Raw genomic sequence first — 19,951 nt, 5'->3', positions numbered from 1 at the left:
AATATAGAAAATCAGCTGGGCTAGATTATTAATGCAATTAACAGTTACCCCCCAGAGATTTTACCTAGTGAACCTGAGATAAACCCCAAGGAGATGAATGATGAGCAATTTAAAATTGTCGAGCAAGTATTTAGAAGATAATTTGAGGATATGTTTTAAAAGAAATTTGAGTTGAGAAATGAGGATAAGGAGATCAAAAGACCAATGGAAAAAAATCTTAAGGAATTAGAAAAACCTATTTCCTCAACTAAGATAAATATAAAAAGACCACCTCTACCATTTACTCAGCACCAAGGGGAAGAATTAGAAGATAACTTGAAACAGAAGAGTAACAAAGAAGAATTTGATCCAAAATTTGAATTATCTAGAGAGAATTCGATCCAAAATTTGGGAGATCATGACGTATCATATAAAGATCAATTTCTTATAAATTTCAAGGATGATATTAATATGAAAATTGAGAAAATCACTAGAAGAATAATGGATCTAGAAAGAAATATGAGGAACAATGATATGAATCAGTCTGAAAAGGAAGAGCTGAAAGAAAAAATTTAAATTGAAGGACTTTGCAGAAATCCCTAGATCTGGAAAAGGTTGGGTGATTGATCAAGGATTACTTAAATAGAATTTTGATCTAGGTGGAATCATTTATGGGGCAGATGACGTTAAACAAAAAACATTTATAATGCTTATGCTTCTATACTATTATGGTGAATTTAGTTATCAGTGTGGTTTGATTTAGTGTGCTTTAGAGTCATGATTGTTAGTGTTGTATTGTGTTTGCTTTAGTGTGGATTAGTCAGTTTAATTGATGATTGGTAGATGTTTGGATTGTTAGTGGTTTGATTTACTTTTTGTATCATGAGGGAGGTGATTTCTTACCTTCTTATTATGGTTAGACTTGTATGTTCTCTTCTAGTAGTTGGATTGATGAGTTCACTACAACTTGGGTCTCACTTTAAGTTTTATAAGAGACATTATGGAGACATTATGAATTTTAACAGCGACAATTCCATCTCAATTTTGTTACTTCTTTTCTTTGACTTTGTTTTCATTTGATAGGAGTAGCTAACTTAATTGATAAATAACATGTGGATGATTTTACACTATCCTTATAACTGCTAGAGGTGCTTAATTAATGGGATATGGTGACTCCTGAGGTTGGTGTTCGCGACCCAATGTATCAGGGATAATCATATCTTTGGGATTAGAATCTATAAAATCATTTATAAGTATCCAATATATCTGTGTAGTGATTCCATTAGAAATTGGATGTAAGTTAGTGAGATGCAATGAGTTAAAGACAGAATTGACCTCATTTTTCATGTGTGTTTGTGTTTGTATTACAATAATATAAAGATTTGAAAAACACATAAATATATATATTCCCATGTCGATACCTGTTCTACTTGTTAGACCTTTCTTTCTATTTTAGCAAGCATGTTTTAGTTTAAACTTACTTTCTATTGCATATTGTTATTTCCTGATGAATACTTATTGATGTTTGTGGTAGATAGAATTTCTGAATTGTTTTTCTTCCTGCTTATATTTTCTGTATTTAATGTTATACATGTTTAAAACAAGTTTGGAGGCAGGAAGAAAAATAAATTTTAAAGTTAATATACTTCCTTTTAAGTTTAATATTATTGCAAGCATGTGTTAGACTAAATTTACATTCTCCTGCAGTCATTCTATCCTTATTATGTACGTATATGAATTTGATAGGATGTTGTAGTTGTTAGTATATTCAACTTTTACTTTTTCTTGATGCTACATTTTATGGAATTAAATGTAAAATATTTAAAAATGCCAGTTTGGGGGAAAAGAAAATTTTCTTTTTAAAAAGAAGTAAACTAAATTTTATTTGTCCCTAAATTTTATTTGTCCTTTTTTTGCTTAATTAACTGTAGTTTTAAAATTATTTAATATGATCTCAAATATTAAGATTTAACTTTAAATGACAATACTTATTTTTATGAATATTGTGGTAAATTTAGGTAAAAAGTTTTTAATAATGAATTTCATATTATAAGTTAAAGATATTTTGTATCAATGGATAAGACTATGTTTTTCTATTTAAATTAAATGAAATAGTATTTTTGAAGTGTTAAAAATTTTATAGTTTCATGTAAAAAGAAAAGAATGAGACTTTTATGAAAAATCATAAACTAATATGAATTTATAAAGTGAAGAAAGGTTTAAGAAGAAGATAGTGAAGTTCAAAATTGTTAAAGGTTATCCAGATATAGTAATCCTCACTTAAAAAAAAAAAGAAAGGATTGAAAAGATCCTAAAAGAATAAAAAATAGAGAAGAAAAGAAAAGAAAAGAAAAAAAAAAGAAAAATGAGTGAGGAGAAGCTTGAGAAGATGCCTAATAAAAAATTGGCTTCACTTGAATGAACTTAAGGAAAAGATTTTATTACATTTTCTAAACTTGTATTAGAGTATTATTAGCATTATTAGTAAAGTTTTTATGAAGTTGTTTTTCATATGAATGTTCTAAGTATCATTAATATGACAAATTTCAGTTCTTATTGAAATGAATAGAGATTCAGAAATCTTAAATTTGATTATTAAGTACTCTTAGACTTAGAGTTTGAATCTAAATTATTAAAGATTTTTCTTAAATTTTACTATTTTATTTATTAAACTAAAGTATAGAAATTTATAAGTTAATCTCTATCCTAAGTCATATTTTTATGTAGTAAAAGGGTTACCTGAGAACAAGTAACATTTAAGTTTGGGGGGATTTTGATTTGCATAAAAATTACCTACTTTTTCATATCTATTTTATGTTCAATTTTAATGATTTTTAATAATATTATACTTTAAAGGAAGGTATTTTGCATATTTTTTGTTTCAGGTATAAGAAATGGAATTTTGGAGAAAATGAAGAAAAAATTGTGCAATTTAGAGTAAAAACGAGCAAGAAAGAAAATTCTGACTTGGCACATCTCGATATGTCTTTCTATGCTTCATCTAATTTACATTTCTTACATGTTTTTGAATGAAATTACACTTTAAAGAAATGTTGTTTTCATGCTTATTTGGTAGGTATATATGTTAGGAGCAAAACACAACTGAAATGGGGTGAATCGGAGTTGAAACGAAGCCAAACAAAACAAAACAGTGGAGCTGTTGCAGGGTGGCGCATGATGCGTTGGTTTGGCCCTAGATGCGCTGGAGATAACTTTTTGCAGATTAAGGCGGTTCGGGACGAGTTTTTGCACAAATTTTTAAAGGGACACTTGTTCAAAACACCCCTTAGAGTGATTCAATGCATCTAGACACATTAGAAGGATCTTTTATGAAGGGATATGTCTCATGGATCAATGGACATGTCTTTTGAATTCAAATGAGTTGATATTTGGATAGAATTTTAGAGGGAATTTTGAATTCTTTTTGTAGGGAGGTAGCTTTTTATAAAAGAAATAGAAGTTGAGGCCATGAGAAGGAGTTTTGGGGCGTGAGTTGGTGGTGTGTGTGTGTGTGTGGTGTGAGAGTGAGAAGAAGGAAATGGAGAGAGTGAGAGAGAAATTCAAGGGCTTGGAGATTTTCTTCAAGGATTGTAAGAGGAGAGGGAATGTGATAGATTTCTTCTTCATTACATTTCTAGGAGAGAATTGAGAGTGCTTGAAAGAAGAGAAAGACTTGAAGAGAACTTCTAAGGATTTGCTTGAAAAGGATTGTGAGATAAGTTGTGTCTTTTATTTCTTTTGTATTGTGATTCTGACTTAACTCAGGCCAACCTGATCAAGAGCTCGACTTTGAACTTAACTTAAGTCTAATTTGAATCGAGCTTAATCGACTCAAGTCTAACTGAACTTAGACTTAATTCGATTAAAAGAATGGTCAAACTCAACTTAGACCTGAATCGATTAAAGATTTCAGCTAAGTCTAACTCAAGTTAGATTTGACTCAACTTAGGAGGCCTAACTTGAGTCAACCCAGCTTACACCGGGTAACTTAAAGTTAACTTAGTTAAATTTGGATCGACTTAATACAAATCAGTTAGGCTTAGCTTTAACCCAGTCAAACCAAGCCAGCCTGAATCAATCCTGTTAAACTCTGGTTGACTTAAATCAATTTGAAGTCGACACAATGAGAACTCGAGCTAACTCGAATCTGCTAGGAATTTACTTCAGGTCAGTCTGACCTAATTCAGGCTAATCTGAATTCAACTCAGGCCTAGGTGATTTGATATTAATGAGTGTTTGACTTCTCATTCGAGAACAAAAGCACACTTAGCCTTAGTCTGGGACAACTTGGGCCAAGGAATAAACAATCATAAAAGACATGACATAAAATCCACCATAAAATCCAGTAAAACTTAAACTTTAACCATAAAATGCAACTTGGTTTGAGAATGTATTGTGGAGGAGGCAACCCATGGCTGCTAAGAAAATATCTTCCAGTCACTTGTGACTAATCAAACAACAAACCCCAATGACCCCGGGAAGATGAAACAATGGGATCTTGACCGGGTCATGTCAAACATAAAAAATAAAATACAAACATAAAAAAAAATTAATCAGCTAATAAGTCTTAAGCAACCTAAAATTTCCAACTCTTAAAATCTTAAAAGGACATTAAAACTTATATGAAACCCTAATTAACAAAAATACCGAACAAAACTTTAACCCTGCTACCCAGGTCTACAAAGATTTCTTGGACGAGGCAATCCATGGTTACTGACAGGAATCTTCTAGTTGGAGTAGGTTTGATCACCTCTCAGACTAAGTAGGTCAGGAAACCTGACAGCCCCGAGATGATGGAAAGCCATGAGCATATTAATCGGTATCTAAAAAATAATAAACAAATAGCTAAATCACCTAACAAAAAAACATATTTTATGCTAACTTTATTTTGCAGGGTTGCTAAAGACAAAAGGCGGACGTCTGTTGACCTCATTTTTGGTGAGGCCTAATTTTCTATTAGAGCTTAGGATTTAGCCAAAGGATTTTCCCTATTGACTATCCTAGAAAGAATAGTGATGGGACCCACCTCACTTAGAATTTTTTGCCACCTCTTAACTCTTTTGTGGAGTCCCACATCGGTGATCCCAAACCCTCAACACTTGGTTGAGTTGGTTTAGGCCAACATGGTGAAGCCCCAAAAAAAAGTTCCCATAGGGTCACAAGGCCTTAGAGAGGCCATTTATGACTTGGACATTCACCTCACACTACATACACATTCAACACTCACCCACTCATGCACACCACACACACATTCACATGCACCACATCATACACCCCATACATAATTCACACACAACTCACACACTACCATAATTCACATTACCCTCATACCTTACCCTATAATTCACATACATCACATACACTACAATACCCTCTCACCACTTAAATTCGTTCAATTTACCCATAATCCTATAAATAGTCAAAATTACTCAAAATCCCCAATTTCACTCAAGAATCCTCCAAGAACAATCGTAGCCACCAAATACACCCAAATCCAAATTAAAACTAAAATTCCCCCAATTCCAAATTCAAATCCAATTTCCATGAGCTCTAAATCCAAATTTATCAGAAGTTCACTATGAATCCAAAAGATACCAAAATCAATCCCACATGCCAAATTAAATTTCACTGAGCTCAAGTCCTAAATTCCTTCTTGACAAATTCAAGACTTCATGAAACCCATCATGATCAAATTTCAATTCTATTAACATTAAATCAAAGCCCAATTTCAATCCCAAAATAACCCCTTCATATCAAAATTCAAAAGCCCATAATTTGAGTCCAATTTCCAAATCTCCTTAAACCCAAATCCACATGACAAAATTCAGCCCCCACATCAAATTCAATCAAACTTATAGTCCAAAATTTTCATGATTAATCAACCAAAGTGGAAGGCATGAAAATATTTTCAAAGCTTGGAATTCCCCTCTCTTTCTTTGATGTAAGCCATGTAGGATATACAAGAGCCATGGGAAAGCCATGTGGCTTCATACAAACCATATGGAAGCCACGAAGCCAAGTACAAGCCTCATGTGAACCATCATGCCAAAAATAGCGAAAGAGGGATTCTCTTTCAAGATCCCCTAAGAAGTGCTTAGCCACTCCAATGATTCACTTAAACGTAAATTTAATCTAAATCCACATGATGGGGACTTGACCACACTAATCAAGCTTATCACCACCAACCTTAGCCGACTTGGTGGATGAAGCCAACCCAAACACATGACTTGAACACAAACTCCCAAAAAATCAATTCAAACCCTTTCCTCCTTCCCTTGGACACATGGAACCACACAATTGACTTCACAACTTTCCACCCCTTGGTTGCCACAGGTGGATGATGACCACCAATGGCCCGACCAACCACCTTGGCAGCTGGGAAACCCAAACCCAAGAGGCCACCCATGGCCAAAACTCAAAATAAAACCCCTCCAATGTGGCTCACCCACATTGGAAGATGAAAAAATGTCATTCATTTGTGTGTATTTAAAACGAGCGACGCAGATGGAGTCAGACGAGAGATCAGAACACAAACAGTGGGCCAAGTCAGCACACACGTGGAAAGCACATGAATAGAAAGCTTCCACATGGTCTTTCGGAGATGTCGAGGATGAGTCGGATGTTGCGTGGTTAAGTGGATAAATAGGGATATTTTGATTTAATTAAATCCAAAAAACTAAATATAACTTTAAAAAATCATATCTTGGTGTAGAAAAATAAATAAAAAAAATCCCCATGCTAAGTAAATAGAGGACAGTCCATTAAACCTAAAGCTTTAAAATAATTATATATTTTCTAATTTTTAATTATTTATTTACTTTAAAACTTGTTTAATCCATAATTAATTAAATATTTATCATCATGACTTGAAATTTTTAGGGTTTGTTAATCATGTTGTCAGGGATGCTCTCTGATTTTTCCAAGGTCAAAGAACACCCCTAACCCTAAGAACCCTAATTATTTAGGTTAATAATCTCTATTTTAATTAAAAATTATAAAAAAATAAAATATACAACAAAAAATTTTAAAATCAAGTTTTATGAGTTCACTAGAGTTAGAGGGACCTAAGAAAAATAAAAATGGGATTTAAAATTAAAAAAATATTTTTATATTATTTTGCTATTTAAAAGTCATTTAAAAATTATAAAATATAAATATGTTTCAAAATACCACAAAAATCTCCCTGATTGAAGCAAAAAAATACTCCCAAAAAATTTTGAAAGCAGAAAATGTATTTTCTCATTATTTAACAAATTGCCCACTAAAATAATTATAAAAAATAAATCAGAAAAACTCAAAATCCATTTTGGTGAACTCACTGAAGTCAGAGGCACTTAGGAAAAATAAAATTAAAAATAAAATTAAAAGTATATTTTTAAAGTATTTTTCTAATTAAAAATGCTTTAAACTAATTAAAAATTATAAAAATATAAATATATCTCAAAGTGTCACAAAATTTGTTCTAATTAGAAGTAGCAACTTTAAAGTGCTTTTATAAATTTTTAGATATCTAAAAAATGTATTTTAATACTTAAATGTATTTTCTTATAATTTATAAATTATTGACTAAAATAATTCTAAAAAATAAAATAAAAATAAAAAAATTTATAAAACCAAGTTCTCTGAGTTTACTAAAGTTAGAGAGATTAATGAAAAATAAAAGTATATTTTTAACATAAAAATGTATTTTCTAATTATTTATTTATCAAATCAGTTAAAAATCATAAAAATCCAAAGACAATTAAAAAACTCTTGAAAGTTACTCCAAGTGGTCCTCTGACTTTCAACAACAACAAAAAAATTTCATAAGGACAAAGAATATTTTTTGGATAATTAAACTAATTAACATTAGAAATTCATAATTATGGATTACAAATAATTATAAAAAAAAATAAATATTAGAAAGATATAATTCCTCTAATGTCTTAATTGGTCCATGAGTAAGAGGTCAAAAAAATTTCATGGTCATCTGGTTCAAAATATAAGAGTTATGAAGTATAAACCCTAAGGGTATAATTGTAATTTAGGAATTTTTACACCCTAGCCCTAATTTAATCAATTTTTTAGAATAAACCAGAAGGAAAAGGTATTAAATTAAGATGATTAACCTATTGAGAAGATTGAAATGTGAGGGCAAGTAAGGATAGTAACCCACTCACAACCTTTTCTACAAAGGGTAAAATTGTAATTATTTAAAATTGTTGATTATATGAAGAAAGAATGAATTTGGATGATCTAAGAGTGAGGGGTATGAGTTAGGAGATTATTAAACTACAAATTTAAACCGCCCAATCAATGGTTAAACATAGTTCAATCTTTCTGATGAAAATCAAACACTCTTTTTTATAAGACTTCTCTACCAAATTACAAATCTACCCTTAAGTTCCAAGAGCTTAGCAGTGAATTAGGTTTAATCTAATATCATTTGAGGAATAATTAAAAAAGATTTATAAGTAAGAGTGAAATATTCAAAACACTACAAGCTCAAACCCAATTGAGGACAAAAGTGTAAAATTCCCTAATGATCAAACATACCACTAGGGGTGCTTACTTATACAACTCTTAACATGAAATTAAGTGAATAATCATTTACCTTACTCATGGGCTAATTAAGGGTGTGTTTGGGGCAACTTGTGCTTATTTGGAAACGTGACCCGTGTTCCTCATTTAGTGTAAAAAATTAACTGCGTTTTCGGATAAGCTGCTCAAACACAGTTTTGAAATGGTGAGGTGGCACTTTCAAAACGTCACCGCAGTTGATAAACTACCCCAAACTCACCTAAGATATCATGATAACACTAAACATAATTGCAACCTAAAAGACTCTTAATACAATTACGATGATTAACTCAATAATATAAGCAATATCAAGTGAAATTAAAATGATCCATGAGATTCTAAAGTTGTTTGGGGTCATCCCCGTATGGCCTTTGCAAGATTTTGGACATTTTAGAGGATATTTGGGTTTATTATAATTTATTGAGGAAAATCGTCGATAAAAATCTAAGAACCCACCAAGATATGATAAAATCATCGATAAAAATCTGAGAACCCACCAAGATATGATTCGAGACCCTTCAGCTTAAGACACATTAATGAGGAATTACCCTTTACAACTTAACCTATAGTAAAACCCAATGCTCAAGGGTACGAGGCTTGAATATGGTATTCAAACTCTTGTGGGTAGCTTGTGATATTTAAAATAAGGCAGTATATGGTGACTCTACTATTTTGACTGCTAAGTAAAAGTTTAACATTACATGCCTGACAAAATTAAGAATTTTGGATGTTATCCTATAAAAGTTCACTTGTTGATATCTTTGATCGGGCTAGGAGTTGTCCTCTTATGATTGTTCGGTTGGTGGTTTCTACTCGAGGTTGGACGGGACAAAGTACACAGATTGCTTATGGTTGCTTATGAATGTCCCTTGAGAATTATGAATATGTGCCTATCCATACCTTAAATTCTTATAATCCATTCTGACCTTTCATATGTGTGCCACTTGACTTTTATATACACATATACACATGTATTTAGTGTTTGTTTAATCTTTCACAATATTTGCATGCTCTTCTTGTAAATCTAACCCCTTTCAGTAGCAGCATTGGAGACAACAGGTACACACTACTACTTTTCTTTTCCTGCACTTTTATTCTACTATGCTTTTTCGTATATTTCATTTATGTATAATTTATTACGCTTGCAAAGACCCTTAGGGTAAACAACAGTGGGACATATGTTTAGGAGGAACCCTATGACAGACCTTGGGACTCAACAATGATTACATTCTCACATATAAAACCTGAAACCTAGAATCATCACCGCAAATAGTTCAAAACAAGCTGCAAGCACATGATGGACGACTTCAGATGACGATCAACACTAAAAAATGGAGCAGGTCTACTTCAGCAAAGCTTTCCTTAGACATAAATAACATAACCCATAAAAGTTTGAAGTTGCTCGTCTAGTACGATGTAAATCCTCACACTCTATCTTTAGGCTTTTTCAAAATTATGTTGTGCATTATAAGTCCTAACCTTTTTAGGATTTTGAGGTTGTCTGTCAAATACGACTCAAATCCTTCTATCTTTCTAGGATATTTCCATGAACAGATGTTGTGGAAGTGTAAGCCCTAAAATTTAAATAAATGCCAAGAGTAAACATTGAATAATTTCACCTCCAAGATGTAAAGTCAAATAATAGGATAGTCTGGGAAGTCACTGAGGCTTGTCTCGAGATCTATGACATCCCCTACCTTTCGTTCCTCTGGCCTAAAAAAAACTGTTCCTACTTGGTTCATTCCCACTTGACTTTTCCTACAAACAATCGTGAATAGTAAATGTTGAATTATTGAAGACGAAACCGCTGATTGTTATCAAGATTTTTTTAAGTGGATTTCATCATTTATGATGCAATTAACTATAGGGGCTTGCCTTTATAAGAAATTAGGAACCCAGATAAAATAAACCCTATCTAATTTTTATATTAAGTAGGGGAATCATATGTAAAAAAAAAAGTTCACAGGCCAAATAGATGTCATAAATTCTTTAGTTTATATAATCGAGCCCACAGTTAAGTAGTATGTATATCTCTCATGATGTTATATTACTTATGGTGTTGTGATTGATTACTTTAACTATTAAATATATAAGATCTATATGTTCTTATTTTGTAAAATCAAAATACCATATTAAATTAAATTATTTTCAAAGCAACCAACAAATTGTGCTAGTGTAAGCCCTAAAATTTAAATAAATGGCAAGAGTAAACATTGATAGCTTCAGTTCCAAGATGTAAATCCAAACAATAGGATAGTCTGAGAAGTCACCCAGGCTTTCCTCGAGATCTATGACATCCCCTACCTTTCATTCCTTTGGCCTCCAAAATAACTGTTCCTACTTGGATCATTCCTACTTAACTTTTCCTACAAACAATCGTGAATAGTAAATTTTGAATTATTGAAGACGAAACCCCTGCTTGTTATCAAGAGTTTTCTTAAGTGGTTTTGGTCATTTAAGATGCAATTAACTATAGGGGCTCACCCTTATAGGAAATTAGGAACCCGAATAAAATAAATCCTATCTAAATTTAATATTAAGCAGGGGAATCGTAGGTCAAACAAAAGGTTCACAGGCCAAACGGATGTCATAAATTATTTAGTTTATATAATGGATCCCACGGTTAAGTAGTATGCCTATCTCTCATGATGTTATATTACTTGTGGTGCTGTGCTTTATTACTTAAACTATTAAATATATAAGATCTTTCTGTTCTCATTTCGCAAAATCAAATCTTATTTTGTAAAATCAAAATACCATATTAAATTAAATTATTTTCAAAGCAACCAACAAATTTCAATTTGGCAACCGACAATTTCATCCTAGATTTATTTTGCATGTTATTAAGATGTGCTAACTCTGCTTTGTAAGAACCAACATTCAAAACCTAGAGCAAAAGACGTACATTAACTAAACCTTTGATAATAATATAAAATCATAGGAAAGTTTGGGATCTTGATAGGACTCTTTTGAGCTTGCAAGCATCTGCTACCCTTAAGATAGGACTTTGAAACTCCTTCATTGAAAATAATGACATTCAAATTTTTTAAGGACAAGTTACAACTTTAATCGAGAGTTTTTTTAAGCAACCCCCAGTTGTTTAAGATGTAATTAACTATAGAGGTTTGCCTTTATAGAAAGAAGCGAACCTCATAACAAGTATAATAACTTGAATATTTGGTTGTGGGGTTTGTTTTCATAAAGTCTCCAAAGTATTCCGAGCCGATCTTACCTTAGACAAATGCTTGGGAGCTCTTTACGTGAGTCCACCTCACGAAAGCTTTCCCCACGTGTTTCTTTTGCTTTTTTTCGTCATTGTATGCCTTAGCCCTCATATCTCTTCTTTCTTCAGATCAACCACAAGATCAGAGAGAGAGAGAGAGAGAGAGAGAGAGAGTCCAGGGAAAGAGAAGTTATATGATGAAAAACAAACGGGCGACTCCACGACAATATTGACGACGACAACGATGACCCAAATAGCGGTGGCCATCAGGATCAACACTTAAATCATAGTTACTAATTTTTTTATAAGAAAACCAACTATAGAGTAGATGGACCTCAAAGAGTGCATGAATAAGTGTCATGGAGCACAAGCTGATAGGTGGTGAGTTAGCTTTTATTTTCTAAGTGGTAAAATGTTTTTTAAATAGTTATGAACTTGTTGTAACTTTAAATTTATAAATAGAATGACTCTTTTGTACTTTGGATTTTTATTTTTGTCGAGAAAATGAATATTGTTAGATAGGTTTCCTCAATCCGACCCTCAGTTCTCGCTATGGTAATTTTAAGCTCATGGGCCGAGTCGTAAAATAAACTAATTGTTGATTGTCTTAAGCCTTTGCTTCTACATCCAACATAAGTTGCTTTTTTAAGAGCCGAGACATCACTGATAACATCATCTTAGCAAATGAGTTTCTTTATGGATTTAAATCTTCCTCCTTTACTAATTTTTTTTTGTACTAAAACTGATATTGAGAAAGCTTTTAATAATGTCAATAAACAATTCATTTTGGATATTTTGGCTAAATTGGGTTTTCCACCACTTTTCTTAAATTGGATAAACGTTTGTATCTTTGATATTCATTTTTATATTATCGTAGAAATGTTATTTCAACTCTTCTTCAAGCCTTCGTCATACATGACTTCTATCTCATTATTTATTTATCACTGTGATGGATGCTTTCTCGTGCATTTTGGAAGAGTGGTATTTTATTAATTTTAATATCAATTTGACAACAATTATAAAAATATTCACATCTTATCTATGCTAATAATTTACTAATCTTTGATAAAGTTGATATTAAAGCTATTATCACTCTTAATAATAGCTTAAATAATTTTACAAAGCTTCAAATTTAAGTGATAATGTCACCAAATCAACTATTTGTTTTGCTAAATCTGATGATTTAGGCTTCAACAAAAGATTTGTGATATTTGTTGTTTTCTTTCAAACCTCTTTCAAGGAACTATTTAGTAGTGGTTATTACATTTTCTAAACCTATTATTGTCAATTGTTAGAAGCTATTAAACAAAATTATATTTTGGTTATCCGGTTAGAAAACTAGATTGCATTCTTTTGTTCATAAATCACAATTCGTAAAACTTTTGTCTCGAGTTACTTGCAATATTGACTCAGATCTATTATTGTTCCTAAATAGATTAGAAAAAAAAAACATTTTTCTTTGTAATAATTTTCTCTATTATAGTGGCAATCACAATAAGCTTCATATTATTGCTTGGATTACTTCTTCTAAACCTAAGAATGTTGGAGGATTATGTATCTCAAATTCAGATTTGATCAATCTTATGTGTGGTGAGGAATTTTTTGTTGTTATGTTGTCGACGTGTCCACCACAGATCTTGAATAATTTCTATTTAAATGATCTACTGCATCATTTGAAGAGTAATAAACCACCTCGAAAGACATAAATATTATAGTAAAATAGGTCTAATCATTCACATGATGAAAATCTTTAAGATTTATGGGGTTGCGTTAATCAAAGATTTTTTCTCCTGTCTTATAGGTGTAAAAAGGGCTTATTTAATTATGGAGTCTATTATCCCTACAAGGGCAATCCCTTCTAATCAATTACATCCCATTAGTTGTGAACTTGTGAGAGAACTCTCAATTAATGTACTGGAATATATCATGAATGATTTCAAAGTTGGTGATTTCAAACGAAAAGATTCAATATTCAAAGAGATTTTTAAATGATGGAGTTTCATGATTTGAAAAGATTTTCTTGGAATTCAAATGTTGAAACTTACAATCCAACAATAATGTGTCGTGGAAAGACCCATGAAGGAGATTAACTAACTTTGGAAAGGTGTACCCTGGATTTGAGATTGAAAATTTATTGGAAGAGTTAGGTTTTGATTTTGAAAAGTTGGATTTAAGAGATTTAAATTCAAGAAGTTTGAGTTGAATTGAAAGATTTGATTTGATTTGAGTTTGACTTGAATTGTTTTGTTTGAAGGATTTGACTTGAAAGATTTGATTTGAAAGGTTGTAAATTGATTGGTTTGATTTAAGAGACTAAGTTTGACTTGAAGGTTGAGTAATTAGGATTTGAAAGTCGGTTTGAAGTTTGAAAAAGTTTGAAAGTTAGTTTGAAGGTTAATTCGAAGGTTGATTTAAAGTTTGATTTGAAGTTTGAAAAGATTTGAATATTAAATTTGAATGGTTAAGAAAATATTTCTAGATGGAAAATAGAAATCCTAACCCTAAATCTTGACTCTATATGAAGGCTAAATAGATGGATTAACCTAAAATTTGGATATGATGCTATCGATCAAGGTGTCTGTAGCCTTCCATAGCCTCAGGTTCATCAGGTACCTTAAACTATCAGCCAATTAAATAAAAGGAGGTTTTCGCCTTTACCATATTGATACAATGCCCAAAAGAAATGCTTTACATGTTTGTCATATTTCTATGTTTAACACTTATGTTTTCATTTGTTTACATTCTTAATTTTTAATATTTCATACTTAAACTATCACATACAAAATATTGAAGATTTAGTTTTCACACAAACATAGTTTGCTTATCATTTAAAGATTGTAAATTTTAAGTTACAAAATCTTAAGGCATGTAAATGATATGTATTAAATGTTAAACATGCAAAATATGAAAATTTACATGGAATGTAAATGATATGTATTAAATGCTACACATAAAAAAGGCATGTTCAAGATGTAAACTTGCCTATTTATTTGCTAAAAATATGAAAGTTGTATGCATTTTATGCAAATTTGCACAACAATCAGTAAGCTTTTGTAATTTGTAAGTTTGCATGAAGATTATAAATTCAAGTGATTTGAATGTGCAAATTCAAATGACTTGAATATATAGAAGCTTAAATGATTTTAAGAGTATAATTTAAAAATAGTTTGAAAATTATTTTTAAGGATTCTTAAAAAAAAAGCAAGTTGGAAAAAACAAGATGAATAATATTAATAATATTAAAAATCCCATTAAGCTTACTTAATTTTATTGAAAGATTTGATCACTTTGAATAATTTTATTTTAATTTTTTATAAAATTTTAAAAAGTTTTAATATTTTTTTTACTAATCTTTGATAAAGTTGATATTAAAGCTATGATCACTTTGAATAATTTTATTTTAATTTTTATAAAATTTTAAAAAGTTTTAGTATTTTGTTAACTTCTTTATAAACTAGATAAAAAATAATTTTTGAAAATTTTAGTGCACTTCTAAATTTATATAAAAGCAATTTTTGAGAACTTTTAGCGCACATTTAAATTTATATAAATTAATATTAAAAGAAATTTTGAAAATTTTGGATCACATATAAAGTTATATAAATATCAAAAGTAATTTAAAAATTTTTAGAGCATATTTAAATATACATAAATTTATATTATAAGTAATTTTGAGGATTTTGAAGCATGTTTAAATTTATATAAACTTATATTAAGAAAAATTTTGAGAACTTTTAGAGGACATAAATTTACATTAAAAGTAATAATGAGAATTTTTAGAGCACATTTAAATTAATATAAGTTTATATTAAAGTAATTTGAAAATTTTGCATAAGCTTACAAACGGTCTGTTTGGAGAAGCTGCAGTTGTTTGGAGAAACAACAATGAAACTGCTAAAGAAGAAGTTACTGTTCAAAAGCTGCGGTTGCTGCTACAAAAAATAAATCTTTTTTAAAAAGTCAGATCACAGTTTTTTAGCAGTCACTGCAGATAGCCAATTGTGGTGGGAACAGATAGCTTCCAGCTGCAAGTTTTCGAAAATACAGGCAAAATTCAATTTTGCCAAACAAGAAAAACAGCGGTGCAACACTGCACCGCCGCCCCAAACACACCCTAAATCAACCTAACTTAACCCATAAACGTACAAAATTTACATGAATCACAATTGAGCATGCAAATTTGCATAAGTTATCACATAAACTTGAAAATTGACATAATTCTCAATGTAAATTCAATTTTTCCTAAATTATGAAATGAACATGCAAATTCATCCGAAACCATAACATAAATAGGTGAGGACCTAAGCATGTGTACCACATAAATAGATAAACATATGAACATATAGACATGTGAATACTTAAGCATGTGAAGACATGAGTACATCAACATGTGAATGCTTAGACTTGTGAATAACATAAGAACATAAACAAACAAAAATATAAACATGTGAAAACATAAATACATCAACATGTGACTACTTAAACATGTGAATAAAATAAATACATGAACATATGGATGCCTAAGAATGTAAATGCATGAATATGTAAACTTGTGAATATTTAGGCATGCGAAAACATAAATATATGAACATATGAATACCTAAGCATGTAAATACATGAACAAGTAAACATTTGAATACTTAGTCATGTGAATAACAAAAGTACATGAACATATAAATACCTAAGCATGTAAATACATGAATATGTAAACATGTGAATACTTAGGTGTATAAATAACATAAATAAATGTAAATATCTTTAGTTTAATGAATTAATATAAGTAGTAAACCAATTGAGTTTGGGTTTTGGCTATGGGAAAAGAGGGAAAGAAAGTGAAGTATGTGTTTGAGTTCTCAGATATGGAAGAAATGGTGAGGGTTAGGGTTTTCGACCATGCGAAGAAAGCTGAAGAAGTATGAGGGTTTGGGTTTTTGGTAATTGGAAAGGACAGAAGAAGAAGTGGTGATGGTTAGAGTTTTGCCATGGGAAAAGGGAGAAGAAGTTGTGAGGCTTGGTGTTTTCAGCCTTGGGAAAAAGAGATACGTGAAGTGGGTGAGGGTTACAGTTTTCGGTCATGGGAAGAAAGAGAAGTATGGGTGTATGTGTGTTTAGGCCATGGGAAAATGAGATGATGAATGTGTATGTGGTTATGTGGTTTGACAATGGGAAAAGAGAGAATGAATGTGTATGTCTGATTGTGTGTGTCTCCGCCTAGGGAAAAGAGGGAAGAAAGAAGTGTGTGTATGTGTGTTTCAGCCGAAATCAAAGGGGTTACCACTTCATTCAATAAAGGGAATCAAAGAAATTCTTTTTCACTTAAGCAAAGTATTCTCTTTTCTATTTGTTTTGTCCTTCATGTAAATTGCTATACATAGAATTGTTTACAAATGTGGTCATTTTCCTCCCCGCTTGCCTTTTTTTTTAGGATGAAATCCTCCATCTACTTTCCTCTACTCTTCCTTTTTTTTTTCGTGGTAAAAAACTCTAAGCCTTTGCACTTCCTCTCTCTCTTCTCCCCATGGCCGAAAATACTAACCCTTACTACCATCATAGTTTAGTAGATCTACGTCCCAATAGTCTGGGAGGACGAGTCCATGGAGGCCCAACCAGAGAATATCTATATATCCAGGTTCTTTGAGTCACCTGTTGATCTACTCCTTTAAGCCCCAACCAGGATACATGTTTTATTTCATGTCTAAACATAAACAAAATAAAACAAAAAATAAAAAATAAAAACAAAAAATGATCCCAAACAGCCCCTCCGATACTAGGTATAACTTCTACTTAATTGAATATAATAAAGAGAAATTTAAACGTAGGTCCCATGATTCCACATTATTTTCTAATCCATTGATTGAAAATAAAAATAAGGAAGACCTAACTATAAATCAAATTATTATTATTTCGAATGTGATAATAAAAATATTGAATATAACTACTAATATTTGAATATCATTATTAAACTAGCCGACCTGAATGATTACAGTATATCTGCATTGCTGTAGATTTTGAGGATATTACATTCCATGGGTGGTATAATTTCTCCACTATCAAAATAATATGATTAAAAGCTGACTAATGTGTTCATCTTAACTGAGGGTAACAGTCTTGAACATAATGAAGAAAACCTATAAGCATAACCTAAATATGCTTATTGACTCAAATATTAAAAAATATACATTAAAAAAAAATTCTGAATTCTTAAAACTTGAGCTTTTCACCTTGGTATGATGAGTTGGATTTTCCAATTATAATTTTCCTTTTACTGAAGAATTCCTGGTTTGGCTTCTGGACTTGGAATGGCATCCACATTTCATTTTTTTTCTCTCTATGTTTCTTCTGACTGCCAATAAAATTATTTTAACAAACTTTAAATGAAGTGCAGAAGAAAATGTAGAATAAATTGATCAACATTTCACATGTAGATGATTTCATACCTTACATGAAGGAAAAAGACAAAAGAACCAACCATTGTCATCACCCTTGCAACTGACTTGAGAACATGGTTTCCTGTCTTTCCAACAGTGCCTTCTGTGTCTATGCCTTTACCGCATTCCTCTGTCATAATGATATCCTTCCAAATAATTGCATTGTCCTAGTTAAACACCAATTAACATCATAATAAGTATTTAAATCAAGTAAAAAATATATAAATATATAACTTTTATCGGTGAACAATTCTGTCGAAATCAACTTTGTAATGTGTGAATCTAATTTTTAATATTACTGTTATATCATCCTAATTATTATAAAACATGTCAATTGATTAAGTGTCAAAAAAATATTCTGTAAATTATTTTTTACAAAAAACCATATGAAAATGTGATTCCTCAAAGCCCCACGCATGGCCCAGCTTTATTGTTAAAACTACATAGACAAGTAAAGAGCAGAAGAGAAAGACTGCACTGATGTCCTGTATCAATGAAGAAGTCAAGGTACATGATCTATAAGCTAGTAAATAAGCTAAGGGAATGTAATGTAAGAAATAAAGTGTAGAATATTAGTCATTTAATGCATGGAATCAATCACTTAGAAATGAAAATAAAAAATTAGCAAATAATGCAAAAATAGTGAAGGACATAAGGGTTAACTAAACAGCAATTTCAGCTGTCCAATTGATAAAAAAAATTTTAGGAACCGCCCTCTCATTGCCATATAAAGCTTGGTTTGATTGCTCCAATGAGCCTAACTTTTTAAATATTATTGATTAATTGAAACTAATTTTTGGATTTAATTAGCAATTAATTCTGTCCAATTTATTATCATTAAGCAATCATTTCCAAAAGGAATAAGGTGGTTGAAGAGATCCCGAATTTCCACACTCCCGTTCGAGCTAAAAGTAAATATTGATCATTCATAGCTTGGAAATGTGTAATTTAAATCGAACTTCATTGAGGGATTTAATGAGAATATTTATTGTCTAAGATTTTTTTTAGGATAGGTAACCTTACAGATGTCTTGTGCAATTCTCTCCTTACCTCAATAGGCTTAGTTCTACAATGGCGGACAAAAACTTTAGTAATATATAGTGTAGCCATGTTATCATAGATCATTACCATTAGTTCTTTAACATGAAGCTTTAGCTCTTTCAAAAATAATTTGAGCCACGTCTTCATAAACTGCACCAGCCCTAACTATGAATTCAGCCTCAAAGTTATTTTAAACATTTTTTTTATTGTCTACTTCTCCAAGTGACAAAATTTCCCTATAAAATTTAGTAGCCAAAAGTAGATTTGAAATCAAATATAGAACTTGCACAGTGAGCAATAATGAAGGCTTTCGGTCGTCCAATCCTCAACACATTCAAGACAGTCATTTCAATATACCATATTGCTATCAAATTTCGATTAGATATAGAGGTGATCACTATCTGATGAGACTTGGAGCAGGCACCTATCTATTACCTACGGGCAGTAGGCAGTATGCAGAGGGAAATATTACAACTGGAGATGCAGCAAAGAAGTGGACCGGAAACAAATGAAGTCTACAAGTGTCCCTACCACTCAAGAGGAGTTAGCTAAAAGATTTCAACTATGCACTATTTTTTATGCAGGATCTAGAGAATGATTGATCCTTATTCTCCGTGAATACAACAACGTGATCACCTGGTCAGTAGAGGAGATATGCTAGGAGTCAATGTTAATGTCACCAGTCATAGGTTGAACATCGATCCCAGAGTTAAGCTAGTGA

At 31.2% G+C, this 19,951-nt stretch overlaps 1 protein-coding gene across 1 annotated transcript in view; it reads right to left on the bottom strand.

Annotated features, from left to right (window-relative positions):
- Positions 1-17,732: 17,732 nt before the first annotated feature.
- LOC110024745 overlaps positions 17,733-19,951 on the bottom strand; it is a 32,148-nt gene continuing 29,929 nt past the window's right edge. Inside the window, exons 7-8 of the mRNA XM_020724883.1 lie at positions 18,199-18,356; positions 17,733-18,104 (exon numbers count right to left, since the gene is read on the bottom strand). Coding sequence (XP_020580542.1) covers positions 17,963-18,104; positions 18,199-18,356 — 300 coding nt within the window. The 3' untranslated portion in view covers positions 17,733-17,962. The remainder of the gene's footprint in view (positions 18,105-18,198; positions 18,357-19,951) is intronic.

This window comes from Phalaenopsis equestris, unplaced genomic scaffold (assembly GCF_001263595.1).
Source record: "Phalaenopsis equestris unplaced genomic scaffold, ASM126359v1 Scaffold000272, whole genome shotgun sequence".
Lineage (NCBI taxonomy): Eukaryota > Viridiplantae > Streptophyta > Magnoliopsida > Asparagales > Orchidaceae > Phalaenopsis > Phalaenopsis equestris.
Note: the sequence above shows the minus strand (reverse complement) of the source record. Positions and strands in the feature narration are given on the sequence as shown.